The 13,056-nt window shown below is 43.6% G+C and overlaps 1 protein-coding gene across 7 annotated transcripts in view; it reads left to right on the top strand.

Moving 5' to 3' along the window:
- Nucleotides 1-447: 447 nt before the first annotated feature.
- sugct (succinyl-CoA:glutarate-CoA transferase) overlaps nt 448-13,056 on the top strand; it is a 395,299-nt gene continuing 382,690 nt past the window's right edge. For 5 of the 7 annotated variants that reach the window (XR_007247336.2, XR_007247337.2, XM_048529013.2 and 2 more), the window contains exon 1: nt 448-616. Coding sequence is in view for 5 of the 7 variants with exons in the window: in XM_048529013.2 (XP_048384970.1) it covers nt 568-616 (49 nt within the window). In the remaining 2 variants the exon portion in view is untranslated. The remainder of the gene's footprint in view (nt 617-13,056) is intronic. The other 2 variants (XM_048529016.2, XM_048529015.2) reach the window with 2 other exon arrangements.

The raw sequence follows: 13,056 nt of genomic DNA, 5'->3' as shown, positions 1-13,056 counted from the left end.
CCCCCCTCCCCACCCCCCCTCCCCCTCCCCACCCCCCCTCCCCCCCCCTCCCCCTCCCCATCCCCTCCACCCCCCTCCCCACCCCCCCTCCCCCCCCCTCCACCCCCCCTCCCCCCCCCTCCCCACCCCCCCTCCCCCTCCCCACCCCCCCTCCCCCCCCCTCCCCCTCCCCATCCCCTCTCCCCCTCCCCATCCCCTCCACCCCCCTCCCCACCCCCTCCATCCCCCTCCCCACCCCCCCTCCCCCTCCCCATCCCCCCCTCCCCCCTCCCCACCCCCCCCCTCTCCCCCCTCCCCACCCCCCCATCCCCTCCACCCCCATCCCCCCTCCTCCCCACCCCCCCCCTCTCCACCCCCCCCCTCTCCACCCCCCCCTCCACCCCCCCCTCTCCACACCCCCTCCCCCTCCCCCCTCCCCTCCCCTCTCTCCACCCTCCCTCCCCCCTCCCTCCACTCACCCACACCTCCTACACCCCACATTCACACACACCCCCATTTTCCGGATGCACCTTTCCGGTTGTCCCGGGATACGGGCCTTTGCGGGTCATTTCCGGGCTGACGAACAGAATGCTGCGTTTGGTGACGGCTCCAGCGAGACTGTTCGGGACCGCAACAGGTACATCCCGGGGTTTGGTGGTTGCGGCGGGGGGAGGGAGCAGGAGGCTGCGGGAACAGGGATAGATCGGGGGGAGAGAGTGCGGGGGAGACCAAGGGGATTGGGATTGGGATTGGGATTGGGATTGTGGAGGGAGACTTGGGGCGGAAAGGAGAGCTGGGGTGGGAACAGGAACAGATGAGGGGGGATAGGGAGGGTAGAGGGAGGGTTTGGGCTGGGGCTGGGGAGGGGGAGGGAAAGGGGATTGAGGAAGAGGGACAAGGATCGATGAGGGGAGTGGAGAGGATAAGGAGAGTAAGTAGTTGGGGAAGGAGGATGAGGAGAGAGGGATTGGCGTTGTTGAGGGAGCGAGACATGGATTGGGGTTGGGTGGGAGACGGGGTTTGGGAAGCGAGACAGGGACACGAGGGGAGAGAGGAGGGAATGGGATGGGGATGGGGATGGGGAGGGGGAGGGTGAGGGGAGAGGGAGGATGGGTGTAGAGAGGAATATGGATCGATTAAATTAAAGACAGCGTAGATGTTTATATTATTCTTTCATGGGATGTGAGTGTTACAAGCATGATCTGTATTTGTTAACTCAGTCACTTCCTGTTGGGCATCTTGTATATAGTACGCACTCAGTGCCAGTTTTGGGAGGAGTGAATGTTGAAGGTGGTGGATGAGATGCTGAGCAGATAGGCCAGTTTATTCTAGATCTTCAGTCATCCAGGCGGAGTATTCCTTCAGATTCCTGACCCATGCTTTGTAGGTGGTGGACAGGCTTTGGGAAATCAGGAGGTGAGTTGCTTATTGCAGAAATCATTGGGGAAAGAAGTCACTGGTGAGCATTGTCTACAGGCCCCCTTACAGTAACCAGAACATGGGACAAAGTACAGAAGAAGAAATCCCAACTTTTGATTTGCTTTCACATATGGCTGCCAGATCAATTTCTGGCCAATGGTAACCCTCAGGATGTTGATCGTGAGAGATGTAACAACCGTAATGCCATTGAATGTCAAGGAGAGATGGATAGATCCTCTCATTTGAGATGGACATTGCTTCGCATTTGTGCAGCATGAATATTACTTGCTACTTATCAACTCAAGCCTGAATGTTGTCCAGATCCTGTTGCAGATTGGTAAGGGCTGCTCCAGTATCGAGTGATTGCAAATGGTTCTGAACATTGTGTAATCAGCCTTGAGTATCTCCATTTTAGATCTTATGATGGAAGGAGGGTCCTTGAAGAAGCAGCTAATAAAGGTTGGATCTGGAACACTATCCTGGAAAACTCCTCCAGTGATATCCTGAGGAGAGATGATTGATGCCCAATAATCACAACCAGTGGAGAGTTTCCCTGCTGATTGTCTGTCTTCAATTTAACTCTAGTTCTTTGCTTACTTGGTCAAATGTTACTTTGGTGTCAAAGTTGGCCATCTCTGATTTGATAAAAGCAAATTGTGTTTGACTAGCTTTAGTGAGTTACTTGATTTGTATGTGGACTTTTAGATTAGATTAGGTTCCCTACAGTGTGGAAACAGGCCTTTCTGCCCAACAAGTCCACACCGCCCCATGGAACATCCCACCCAGACCCATTCCCCTATAACCCACACACCCCTGAACACTGTGGGAAAATTTAGCATGGCCAATCCACCTAGCCTGCACATCTTTGGACTGTGGGAGGAAACCGGAGCACCTGGAAGAAACCCACGCAGACGCGGGGAGAATGTGCAAACTCCGCGCAGACAGTTATCCGAGGAGGGAATCGAACCCAGGTCCCTGGTGCTGTGAGGCTACAGTGCTAACCACTGAGCTACCGCGCCGCCCTAATAGTGTATGATTATCATAGTTGGATTAGTTAGCACAATCGAAGTCTATAGCAGTGTGGATATGAAAATGGCTAAGAAAAAGAAAGCAGGAGAATAGTGGTGAGTGGTTAGTTTGGAGCCCGGAAGAAAATTTTTGATGGTTTCCTCTGTGATTTGACATTAAGAAGATAAATATTAATGATCTGGACTTGGGCATATACAGACCAAAGGAAAAAGGAAGAAATAATATCCTCCAAATGGTATAATTTTAAAAAGCTTCAAGTACCAAAAAAGCCCTTAGGATGTACACGTGCAAGCATTTGATACAAGCAGCACAGGCTCAAAAAAAAACTTCTTTCTGAATCTTTGGCTTTATAAGGAAAGGTGTGGTGTACAGATTGTAAACTGACCATGGCACCGTGGTACAGGAAGCCATTCATTTGAGGGAGCAACAAATGGTGTAGTAAGGAACTTGCAGTGGAAACGGGAGTATCCATATAGGTAGTAATACCATAGTTAGGACTAGGAAAGAAGTTCTGCCCAGAGTTTAGGGGAGGGTATCCAGGTATGTAGGGCGGCACTAAATTGAAAAGCAAAGCCTCAAAGGTTATAATCTCTGGATTATCACCTGAACAATGTGAAAATTGGCCAAGGTTAATTAGAAAGGTGAATAAACTGCTCATATTTGTGGAACTATGTTCCAGTTCTTAAACCACTGGCACCTGTACAAGGGAAAATGGCAGCTGGATGTTTACAATGGTTGACATCCAAAGTCTGTTGAACCAGTGTTCTTGCAAACTGCATAACTAGGGAAGTAGACAAGGTTTTAAACTAAATGGTGAGGCAATGAATTAAACGTGGAAAGAACTGTGTAAAAGAATAGAAATGATGTAAGAGAGAAAAAAACAGTAATGTAGGAAATGAGGATCAGAGAATGATAGGTAAGAGCAGAGAGAAAAAGTGTCAGGAATATGCTAACAGTTAAAATTAGATGTTACAAACGTGACATGAAGACAAAACTAAAGTCTCTGTATCTGAGTATGCATGGAAAAGCAAACGGGGATTTGAATGAAGGAGCAATGGTTAGTAAGTTTACAGATGACACCAAAGTTGGTGGTGTAGTGGCCTGTGAGGAAGGTTATCTCAAAGTACAACGAGACCTTGATCAAATGGGCCATTGGGCCGAGAATTGGAAGATGGAATTTAATTTAGGTAAGTGTGAGATGTTGCATTTTGGTAAGGCAAACCAGGGTAGGACCTGTACAGTTAATGGGCCCTTTGGAGTGTTGCTGAACCAAGAGATCTAGGGATGCAGGAGCATAGTTCCTTGAAAGTAGAGTTGCTGATAGGGTGGTGAAAAAGGCATTTGGCAGGATTGCCTTCATTGGTCAAAACGTTGAATGCAGGAGTTGGGATGTCATGTTGTGTTGTATAGGACATTGGTGAGGCCATTCTTAGAAGACTGTGTTTAATTCTGGTCTCTCTGGAAAGATGTTGTTAAACCTGAAAGGGCTCAGAAAAGATTTACAAGGTTGTTGCCAGATTTGGAGGATTTGAACCTTAAGGAGAAGCTGAATAGTTTGAGGTGCTTTTCCCTGTAGAGTTAGAGGCTGAGGGGTGTACTTAAAGAAGTTTATAAAATCACGAGGCTGTATGGATAGTGTGGTTTGCCAAGATCTTTTCTCCAGATTAGGGAGACTAAAACTAGGGGGCTATAGGTTTGAGGCAAGAGGGAGACATACAAAAGGGTTCAGAGGGGCAATTTTTTCACGCAGAGTGGTGAATGTCTGGAACGGGCTGCCAGAGTTAGTGATAAAAGTGAGTTTAATTTCATCATTTGAGAAATGCTTAGACAGGTATATGGATGGGATAGGTATGGAGGGATTTGGACCAATGCGAGCAAACGGGAACTAGTTTAAATTGTGAAAACTGGGCATCCTGGGCAAGTTGGGCTGAAGGACCTGTTTCCATGCTGGAGATCTCTAATGACTCTAGATGGAAGTGGGAACTTCAAACGCAAACCGATCAGCCATGGGCTTTATTGAATGGTGAAGTAGACTTGAAGGGCTGAATGACAAAATGTATCTGGGTCAGGGGACATCTCTGGAGAAAAACAGATAACTGAGACCTACAGCCACACTCCTTAAATGTTACGTATTTTTCTTTCCACAGGCACTAGTTGATCAGCTGTGTGCTTCCAGCATTTTCTGTTTCTGTTTCAGATTTCTAGTGCTTGCTGTATTTTGGCTTTAGTTTTAGTGAAATGGTACCAAGGTGAAGGACTTCAGTGTGCAGAAAGACTAGAGAAGGTTGGGTTGCTGTTCTTGGAACAGAGACAATTAAGGGGAAATGGGATAAAATGTTTGAAACTGTGAAGGGATTTGATAGAGTAAACAAGGGAAAACAGCATCAGGAAGAAGAGTCAGTAATTAGAGAAGAGATAATGGGAACTGCAGATGCTGGAGAATCCAAGATAACAAAGTGTGAAGCTTTTTTTATTTCAGAACCCTCACCCCATCCCCCTCTCTGATGAAGGGTCTCAGCCCGAAACATCAGCTTTTGTGCTCCTGAGATGCTGCTTGGCCTGCTGTGTTCATCCAGCTTCACACTTTGTTATCAGTAATTAGAGAACACCGGTTTAAAGTTGGATAACAAGGTGTGGAGCTGGATGAACACAGCAGGCCGAGCAGCATCAGAGGAGCAGGAAAGCTGACGTTTTGGGCCTAGACCCTTCATCTGAAAGGGTCTAGGTCCGAAACGTTAGCTTTCCTGCTCCTCTGATGCTGCTTGGCCTACTGTGTTCATCCAGCTCTACACCTTGTTATCTCGGATTCTCCAGCATCTGCAGTTCCTACTATCTCTGACACTGGTTTAAAGTAATTGGTGCAAGAAATAGAGATGAAAGATTCCTTTTTCGAGCATGCTGTTGTGATTTAGAATGCGATGCCTGGAAAGATGGTGGAAGCAGACTGAACAGTACCTTTTTAAAGGAAATTAGATACAAATATTTGAAAGGGAAAACCATTTAGGCTCATGACAAAACAAATAGGCGTGTAGAACATATACTCAACTTTCAGTAGGTTTGACCTTATCCCAGACACTTCTGGCAGAGACCATGACTTCAAATCCTAATTCATCCAGTGGATGACCCCCATGAGTTTGGTTTCCACTTCTCTACGTGTGTTGAAAACCCATAAGACCCACTTGTTACCAGCATTTATGTGGCACTGCTACTTGGCCTGCAAATCCTTCTATTCCATTTCCATCTCCAAGAATAAGAGCAAAAGTACAACAGTGATGACGCAGACTGACTGAAAGTCCTAGCACGAATTCCAAACATGGCATAATGATTCACGACCTTGTGTTTGCAGAAAAGTAATTGTGAATTATTGACTATAAAGTGTGTGTGTGTGTGTGTGTGTGTGTGTGTGTGTGTGTGTGTGTGTGTGTGTGTGTGTGTGTGTGTGTGTGTGTTGGGAAGGCTGCCAGACATACAGTGGGGTAATTACTCCGAAGGGAAAGGCTCCCAGCTCTGCTGAGCCTCTCATGATTGACTTAGTGATTTCTACACAAAAATTACAAACATTGCATTTCACTATCATTTCCTTCCAGCCAACCTACTATATCCTGCTGGTGTGACCTGTGATAATCTTGACACACACTATCAAATGATGAATGATTGTTAATGCTCTTTGTTGTGAATATGTATCTCTGCTAAGTTAAGACCTTTCAGCTGAATTATAGGTAGTAATCGAGTTGGCTGTGTCTTAGGTTTAGAAACTGGATGTCTTTATGGAGCAACATTGTTCAAGGAGAGGTGGTACTGCTTAATTATAATTCATTGATCAGCTAATGTTGCCAATTTCTGACCTTTCAGATACTTTCAACGGGTACACTTGGATCTACCGTCTGAATCCTTTGATTAGGGAAAATACAAAATACAAGGTGCTGATATCTTCTCAACTCTGATTGAACAAAAGGGTTACCAGAGCAGAATAGATGAGTGTAGTTAGAATGGTCTGTTTGTGAGAAAAGTAAATGCCAGTATAGCTAGGTAGGACCAAATAGCTTATTTCTGTGCTGTAACTTCAACATACCCATTATTTCTTGTATTTTACCATTCTCAACAGGGTTTGAACCAAAACTGAAGTTTAGCTGCTTGAAAGGAACAAGGCTGGTTTGAGCTTGGCCATCTTCCATGGTGGAACAGTTTGGATTGATGCCATACATGGACCTAACCAAATTCACAAACTCAGGACTGTACTTGACCCAGCACTTGTTTCATCTGCAGTGCTAGTACTGCTTACCAAAAGTGGCCAACTAGGTCCTCGCATTCCGTGCCCAGCTTCAAGCCAGTGAGTTGGGCTTCTTACCGATGTAAAGTTTGAGAACAGGTTGAGATTGTTTTGGCCCCCAAGACCTCTAACCATATGCTTCACTGGGTAAAACTGCATGGCGGATAAAACCTGCTATCCTAAGGGAGTTTTCGGAAGAAACCAGCTACGAGGTGGTTTGATTAGTTTTTCACCCCTGTATGCAGATTGGATGACTAATTTGCACATAAGGACTGTTATGAAACTCCACCAGAGTTTCTTCTGGTTTTGCCCTGCCCAGGTATAGTTCACCATCATATCTGTTTAGAACCTGTTGTTCAGATAGTATCCAGTCTTGCAAAACAGCTTGTGTCAGCACCGGAAATGCCAGCAGGTCTGGCAGCATCTGTGAAGAAAAAAATCAGAGCTAACGTTTCTGGTTGGGTGACCCTTCCTCAGTTCTTATGCAAGTCCCGAGGAAGGGTCACTGGACCTGAAACATTAACTCTGGTTTTATCTTTACAGATGCTGCCAGACCTGCTGAGCATTTCCAGCAATTTCTGTTTTCATTCATAATTTACAGCATCTGCAGTTCTTCGGTTTTTATTGTGTCAGCACTGGTTCAGTGGTAGCACTCCTTCATCTTAATTGGAATGTTGATGGGCTACGTCTAATTCCAGAGATTTGACCACATGATATTAGCTAACACTGTCATTGCTAATACTGAGATATTTCTACACTATTGAAAGTGCTGTCTTTTGAATGATAGATTAAGTTGAAGCTTTGCATGGCCCCTCAGGGTAAAAGATCCATGGCAGTATTTGAAGAAGGGTAATAATGTTCTGTTCAGTGCCCCAGCCAACACTCATCCTTCAGTTGACATAATTAGAAACCAGTTTATATGTATATCTCAATGATATTGAGAGACTTTGCTTTACGCAGCTGCATTTTTCTCTCTTACAACAGTGACTGTACTTCAAAAGCGCTTAATTGTTCTAATACACTGTCATAGCTGTGGCCAAGACTCATCTGAAAGATGGAAGGGTCTCTGATGAAGGGTCTAGGCCCGAAACGTCAGCTTTTCTGCTCCTGGGATGCTGCTGGACCTGCTGTGTTCATCCAGCCTCACATTTTATTATCATCTGAAAGATGGGCAGGGTTAGAAGCTCAACACTCTTAGATGCATGGTATTCAGATAAGATAGAGCGATAAAAGAGGAGGCGAGTCACAATATTGAAGAAATAATATTGCAACAAGGACGGATGATATCTTGGAAAAATTATCCATCTTGTAATAATGCACAATATCAGTGAGAAATGTTCCATTTATATGTAGCCATTGTGTGCAGCCCAAACAGTCGGACCAATGTGACTATGCTGTAAGACAGATGTTCAACAGGATATTTTTGACATTGAGTTTGAGAGGCTCCAAAGAAGTGATATGTGTTTATTTGAGTATTTGTATTCCAAATGTTTTTGTTGTTTTAAAAAGAATTGAGCAATGATTAACCATGATAGAATGATACCTAATCTTGTGATTACCAGATAGGCCTGTGTGTCCTTTTGACACCATTCTATAAAATGCTACCATAGTGTCAATAAACCAGACTTAAGCTGAACTTTGATTGTAAAGGAGAATCTATTGGTAAATTGATAACTAGTGGGTACCAAACTGACTGAAAGTGCTAAAAAAAAGTACGGTGTCAGGAGAAAAATTGTTATGAATTTGGGGTGTTTGAAAGTGGATTTTCTTTCTTAAAAAGGTGATGGAAGCAGAATCCATGAAGTGGGGAAAATGGCTTAAATACAAAAGAGTATGGGGAAGGCTAAGTTAGTAGAATTTAAATAGATTACTCCATCTTTCAGAGAGCCAGTGGGAGTAAAATGATCTGAATGTACTCGCTCTTTGTTCTCAATCTCCATCTGGTGATTCTGCACCTTTACCAACAGGCATTAAGTGGACCAGTCACTTGGTTTGCACTTCATCTGATTTTCCTTGCCCAGTGATGAAAGTGTGTATTTGACCCTTGTGTTAAAAGCAGGATGTCTGCCATCCAACTCAGACAATGCTATCTAATGCTGTTGCTTGCAGGAATGATGAAACATCCTCCATCATCACTCATTCCTGAGATACTATTTGAAATCTTATATCACCTGAGGTTTATGTCTGGCTGTTGATGCTCTGTACGCAAACTAGTGTGACACTTGAGTATCTATTCATATCATAACATTAAGCGTGGCAGTGAATCAAAGTGAGCTTCAAGAGAAAGAAAGTAAAAGATGTTTACAGCCTATCCAGCATCTTTATCTGGCTGCCTGGCATCCAGTTCACCTGGATCTGAGTTTGCTCGCTGAGCTGGAAGGTTAGTTTTCAGACGTTTCGTCACCATTCTAGGTAACATCATCAGTGAGCCTCCGACGAAGCGCTGGTGTTATGTCCCGCTTTCTATTTATCTGTTTAGGTTTCCTTGGGTTGGTGATGTCATTTCCTGTTCTTTTTCTCAGGGGATGGTAGATTGGCTCCAAATCAATGTGTTTGGAACTCCATCAACAAACACATTGATTTGGAGCCAATCTACCATCCCCTGAGAAAAAGAACAGGAAATGACATCACCAACGCAGGAAATGACATCACCAACCCAAGGAAACCTAACCAGATAAATAGAAAGCGGGACATAACACCAGCGCTTCGTCGGAGGCTCACTGATGTTTCCTAGAATGGTGACGAAACGTCTGAAAACTAACCTTCCAGCTCAGCGAGCAAACTCACATCCAGAACCTCAACCTGAGCTACAAATCTTCTCAAAACTCGCTTCCAGTTCACCTGGTTCAGATGTGACCTCTTATTCTGGCTGTGGCTGCTCGCTTTTATTCTGGTGTTCTGAGAAACTGCTTCCGGAAGGACTCAAGACATTTATGAAATGCTCAGACGTTTTACTGATTACAGCAGACTAAAGTCATACTTTATGTAAACACTTTTATAAAATATAAACTACTGAGGGTTAGAACCAGTTCAGTCTCAATTGAACAGAGGAACATATTAAATTAAATTGACAGCACTTGTGGGATGTAATGAATGGCTTTTACTTCTGTGATTTTGTTTATCAGCATTTCGCTGTACTGCTTTTTCCCCCTAGCATGGAATAGTGATCGTGTCAGGTTTGGCTCATGGTCAGCGGTTTTGTCTGAGTCAGACAGTTGTGGGTTCAAGGCTCACTCTCAGACTGATCTTTACTGATTTCAAAGCAGCATTGAAGCTGTTCCATTTTTTTGGATGAGATGCTAAAACACCCCATCCCAGCATTCAATGGAGAATAGAGATTCTACATTAATGTTCTTCAGGATACAAAGTGCTTTGTCAGTGTCACAATTGTAAAAAGTGCTTTATAATTGCATTTTTGTCCTTTTAAATCTTTGAACTTGCAGCCTTCAGTTCTTTGCTAAGCTAGTGCTTTCTTCAATGCTGATGCAGGCTTTTGAATGATTCTAAATTGAAACAGCCTGCAATTGTGACTTGCACCAAATTAGTTCAGTGGGCACAATGCTGGGTGAAACAGGCTTAGTGTGACAGAACTTTGGATGAGCTCCAGTTTATGGGGAGACGAGAGGAAAGCCAGGAAAATCTAGTGGTTAGAAATAACATAGAAGAGGGCTTCAGCAGCAGTTGAACTGTGGGAGGGTGCAGATGGGCAACGAAGTACGGATGGGCAAGGAAGTGGAAGTATGTGTTGTTTATAAGAGGATGGTGCAAGAAGTAGTGAATCATCCTATGTAAATTTATATTTTTTCAGTCCTTGTTAATTCAGGTTTGGTGAGCTGACTGATTCCCATACTTGATCTGTCTTGCCTGAAAACTTCTGTTATCTTGAGAGGGGATGGTTAGTATGGTCTTAGATGGTGATCCATGTTTCTTGAGCTGCTGGGTGGGCTACCATCCAGTTGTGACTTGTCAGTCATAGTTACTAAAAGACATTTGCTTGCACAGAGAGAGAAATGTATTTTGAAAGTTGATTGGTTTAATCTCTGTTCTAATGTTCTTCCATTATTCAGTTGTAAACAATAACAGAAATTGCTGGAAACACTCAGCCAGTCTGGCAGGATCTGTCAAGAGAAATCAGAGTTAATGTTTCTGGTCCAGTGACCCTTCCCAAGTTGTTTTGTGTTTGTATTCTAAAGCACTTCACGTTTCTCTGATCAATACATCTCAGTCCAATTCTCATCCAGTGTCCTCAGAGCTGTCTGTCAAAATGGGTTGCAGCTGCCTCAGTTGACAAATTAATCACAAGACAAAGAAATGCAGGAATTGCTGGGTAAAATTAATAGTTTGATTTCAGAATGGTCACTGTTCAATTCTCCATACAGGCTGAGGTCACTATGAAGATCCAATCTTTGCAACCTTGTCCCTCGCCTATGGTGTGGTGATCCTCTTGTTAAACTACCACAAGAGGGGCTCTTGTGATGTAGCAGGAGTACCTCTGAACCAGGAGGCCCCGGTGCTCCAGAGGTGTATAATGACATCTCGGCATAGGTCGATTAGAAAAATACCCATACCATCACCACTTGTCTGTCTCTAATATGAGAGCAACACTATGGTCCTCTTGGACAATGGTGAAATTTCCTTTTTGTCAGACTTTTGGTCTGAAGGATGGCATGTCCAACAGAATGGCATTCTCTCAGTACTTTGAGAAATATCCATGTAAATTATATATTCAAGTTGTTGGAGTAGGATTTGAACTCAGTATTTTGAAACCCAGTGGAAATACTGTCAATTGACCCACAGCTGGAACTTACAGAACAATTAGATTGTAAGTTCCTGGCTCTTCTAGAGCTCTCTGACCATGAACTTTGGGATTTTATTTGGAGGTTGGGAGACCTGTTTTAAAACAAAGTGCTTTTCATTTTTTATTTATCGGTCTTGTAAGTTATTTATTTACTTCCTCCAAAGATTAAGGATAGCAATCATATAATCTTGTTTGGTATTTTATTTGATCATGGGATTTGAGCACCATTTATTACCCATCACTAATTGCAGTAAGGAAGGTGATGGTGAATTGCCTTCTCAAACCCTTGGAGTTCATGTTGTGCAGGTGTATCTGTAATGCTGTTAAGAAAGGAGTTCTGGTGACAGTATATTTCCAAGGTAGTATGGTGTGTAATTTGAAGGGGAACTTGCAGGTGTGTCTGTTACTCTTGTACATCCTTGTTGTAGGGGCTACAGGTCTGGGGGTAATTGTCAAAGTAGCCTTGATAAGTTGTTGCAGTTTAGCTAATGGACACTGGTGTCACTTTGCGCTGAGGTGCAGGAGTGAAATCCCTCAGAAGGAATCTGGGAATGTTTACCCACGATAAAAATAAAGCCATTCAGTACGTTTCTGCTCTTGTTCTGCTTCTGAATTTAAGCGAATAAGAATCCAGGATGGATCCTGATGCTAGATTAGGATTGAAATTATAACTGCGGTGTTGGTGTAAATTGAATTTGCTCAAATGGATGATACAGTGCTTCTTCTATACAAAACGTACACATTAGGAGCAAGAGCCGGCCACATATTGCCTAAAGTCTGCTTTGCCATTCAGTAAGATCATGGCTCTTCTGATTACTCGTTCTGACTGTCTACCCTGATAACCTTTCACTCTCTTGCTTATTGATAATGTATCTACCATTGGCTCCCACTGCCTTTTGAGGAAGAGTTCCACACATTTTCAAGTTTCTGAGACAAATATTTACCTTATCTTTGTCTGAAATCTTTATTTTTCAGTGGTGACCTCTATTTCTAGATTCTCCCACCAGAGGAAACATCCTTTCCACATCCACTTTGTCAAGACCTTTCTGAATGTGTTTCGGTCAAGTCATCTCTCATTCTTCTAAGCTCCAATGGATACAAGCCTAGTCTGTCCAACTTTTCCTTATAAGACAACCTGCCCGTTCCTGGCATTTGTCTTGTAACGCTTCTCTGTAACTGCTGCCAATGCAATTATGACTTTCTTTAAGTGAGGAGACCAAGATTTTCCATAGCACCCCAAATGTGGTTTCATAAAGGTTCTGTACAATTGAACCATAATCCCGATACATTTGTAGTCTGTTAATTTTAGTGTCAGTGCCTCCTTTGTAAAAGACAAAGTAACAATAACTGTAATGGATTATGCTTAATTCTTATAGAAAAAAAACATCACTTTCAGTGCTTTTGCTGCCTGGGAGCAAATGGTCTGTTTTATGCATACTGTTATGATCCCTGTGAAGCGAATTTCCTAGTGACTGACTGATAGAACTGAACAATTTAGTCAGAAAATCTGATAGTACTCAAAAGGCTACTAACATACTAATTTAAAGAAAAGCTGTTTTCA

This window comes from Stegostoma tigrinum, chromosome 5 (genome assembly GCF_030684315.1).
Source record: "Stegostoma tigrinum isolate sSteTig4 chromosome 5, sSteTig4.hap1, whole genome shotgun sequence".
In the NCBI taxonomy this organism is placed as follows: domain Eukaryota; kingdom Metazoa; phylum Chordata; class Chondrichthyes; order Orectolobiformes; family Stegostomatidae; genus Stegostoma; species Stegostoma tigrinum.
The sequence above is the reverse complement of the archived record's forward strand: the minus strand, read 5'-3'. Positions and strand labels throughout refer to the sequence as shown.